This window comes from Sesamum indicum, linkage group LG9 (genome assembly GCF_026168435.1).
Source record: "Sesamum indicum cultivar Baizhima isolate 11 linkage group LG9, ASM2616843v1, whole genome shotgun sequence".
NCBI classification, from domain to species: Eukaryota; Viridiplantae; Streptophyta; class Magnoliopsida; order Lamiales; family Pedaliaceae; genus Sesamum; species Sesamum indicum.
This window is the reverse complement of record NC_142665.1, coordinates 21,413,539-21,415,544: the sequence shown is the minus strand read 5'-3', so window position 1 is coordinate 21,415,544 and position 2,006 is coordinate 21,413,539. Positions and strand designations below refer to the sequence as shown.

Sequence of the window (2,006 nt, the reverse complement as noted above, 5' to 3'; positions counted from 1 at the left end):
TAGTTTCCTCGTTGTTGGTCATCATAATTGGAGATGATAACAAATAAGTGGGGTTCATATAGTCAACCTAGCACTGTTACTGTGTGAGAGAGATAGAGAGAGTGTTTAGTCATTGTGTGTGAATAGAGAGAGAGAGAGAGAGAGAGAGACTTTTCATCATTTTCTCACCCAAATTCCTTTCCATACATATATTCATTCTTGTGTTGATTATTAATCATAGAATGGCCACCCACCCACCCACCAATCCCACTTCACCATCCCATTACAAAAGTCTCTTCTCACCCCCTCTCTTATTAACCCTCATAAACTCATTTCTCCCCCGTAAATTAGGACAAACCTAAAAACACTCTTTTTTTTTTTCTCTCTCAATATATACTCTCAAATTAACACCATTCTTCACACCTCTCCAAAACCCCGAAACTTTCTACTCAGTAACATAAATGGGTTCCGATGATTTATGCAATACGGGCCTGGTTTTAGGGTTGGGATTCTCTTCAACCGGAGAAAAGTCGAAAAAGCCCGCTGCAGCCCACCGGCCCGATAAAATCCTTGAGCCCTCATTGACTCTGAGCCTTTCCGGCGAACCCTATGATCTGCAGGTGAAAAAGATGGATTCGGATAACAACAAAGGGGGCCTCAGCTGCGATCACCAGTCTGTCGATTTGTACAGACAAGACAGCGCTGCCTCGTCTTTCTCCAACGTTAGTGTCAAGAGGGAGAGGGAGATTGGCAGCGAAGAGGTGGAAATAGAGAGGGTTTCCTCTAGAGTTAGCGATGAAGACGAGGATGGATCGAACGGGAGGAAGAAACTTAGGTTAAGTAAAGCCCAGTCTGCCCTTTTGGAGGAAAGCTTCAAGCAACACAGTACTCTCAATCCTGTATGTAATTCATCACTCTCTCCAGACGTGTATATATATATATATATATATACACATACATATACGTATTTACATACAAATTAATAGCCATGTCGTCTGTACATATATAGGATTAATCGTCTGATTTTATGTTTTTGTTATTTCTCATGATCAGAAACAAAAGCAAGATTTGGCTCGAGAGTTGAATCTTAGACCTCGGCAGGTGGAAGTGTGGTTCCAGAACAGGAGAGCCAGGTCTGATCCTCAGCCCATCAAAGTTTCAATATTTTGCTGTCCCTCATCATCAATATTTAATTGCCTGTATTTTTGTAAGATACATAATTTGGTACGCCTTATCTTATCTTTATACACATCCCACACAAATACAAAATATAAAATCAAACATATTAAAATTCACAAAAGAGCACACGGCCGCTTATCTTAATTTATTCTTCTCTTTATCTCTCAAAAGCTACTAGCACTTTAAAAACACAGCCAAACAGAGCCAAAAGTCTTGGAACATGAAAAATTGATAAAAAGCAGAGCTTAGGTTTTCATCGTCCTTTATTCAGAAACACTTAACTTGTGTTTAATTTCAGGACCAAGCTGAAGCAAACAGAAGTAGACTGTGAATTCCTGAAGAAATGCTGCGAGACTCTGACAGAGGAGAACCGGCGGCTGCAGAAGGAGCTGCAGGAGCTGAAGGCCCTCAAATTAACTCAGCCACTTTACATGCAGCTCCCGGCGGCCACTCTCACCATGTGCCCTTCATGTGAAAGGATCGGCGGCGGCGGCGGCGTCGTCCCAGAAAACGCGGCCAAGAGCCCCTACGTCATGGCTCCCAAGCCCCATTTCTACAATCCCTTCACCAATCCATCCGCAGCTTGTTGATTGAGCCTTCACACAAGAAAAATTAAAAAATATAAAATAAAAAATGCTAGTACATATATATGAGATATGGGCCCACCTCACAACCCTGTTTTTTATTCGGTTAAGGGCTTGTAGTAAAAAGATAAGTGCAGCTAATTTATAGAAATTAGAAAATTACTAATCATGTTTATTTTTCTTCCTCCCTTATTTTATTTATGTGTAGTAGTTGTATATTAAATTAATAATTATTTATTAAGAGTTATTATATTAATTAGTGAA

General features: G+C 40.2%; 1 protein-coding gene across 1 annotated transcript; it reads left to right on the top strand.

Annotated features, from left to right (window-relative positions):
• Window positions 1-258: 258 nt before the first annotated feature.
• Window positions 259-2,006, top strand: LOC105177852 (homeobox-leucine zipper protein HAT22). The gene is made up of 3 exons (XM_011101118.3): window positions 259-878; window positions 1,033-1,112; window positions 1,457-2,006. The coding sequence occupies exons 1-3, from the start codon at window positions 441-443 to the stop codon at window positions 1,746-1,748; spliced, it is 810 nt and encodes a 269-aa protein (XP_011099420.2). The 5' UTR covers window positions 259-440; the 3' UTR covers window positions 1,749-2,006.

Bases quoted from the DNA above. Each gene is read 5' to 3' on its own strand.
- LOC105177852 (XM_011101118.3), top strand. From the start codon at position 441: ATGGGTTCCGATGATTTATGCAATACGGGCCTGGTTTTAGGGTTGGGA. The intron at 879-1,032 runs GTATGTAATTCA...TCTCATGATCAG, and splicing joins AACACAGTACTCTCAATCCT to AAACAAAAGCAAGATTTGGC. The intron at 1,113-1,456 runs GTCTGATCCTCA...GTTTAATTTCAG, and splicing joins TTCCAGAACAGGAGAGCCAG to GACCAAGCTGAAGCAAACAG.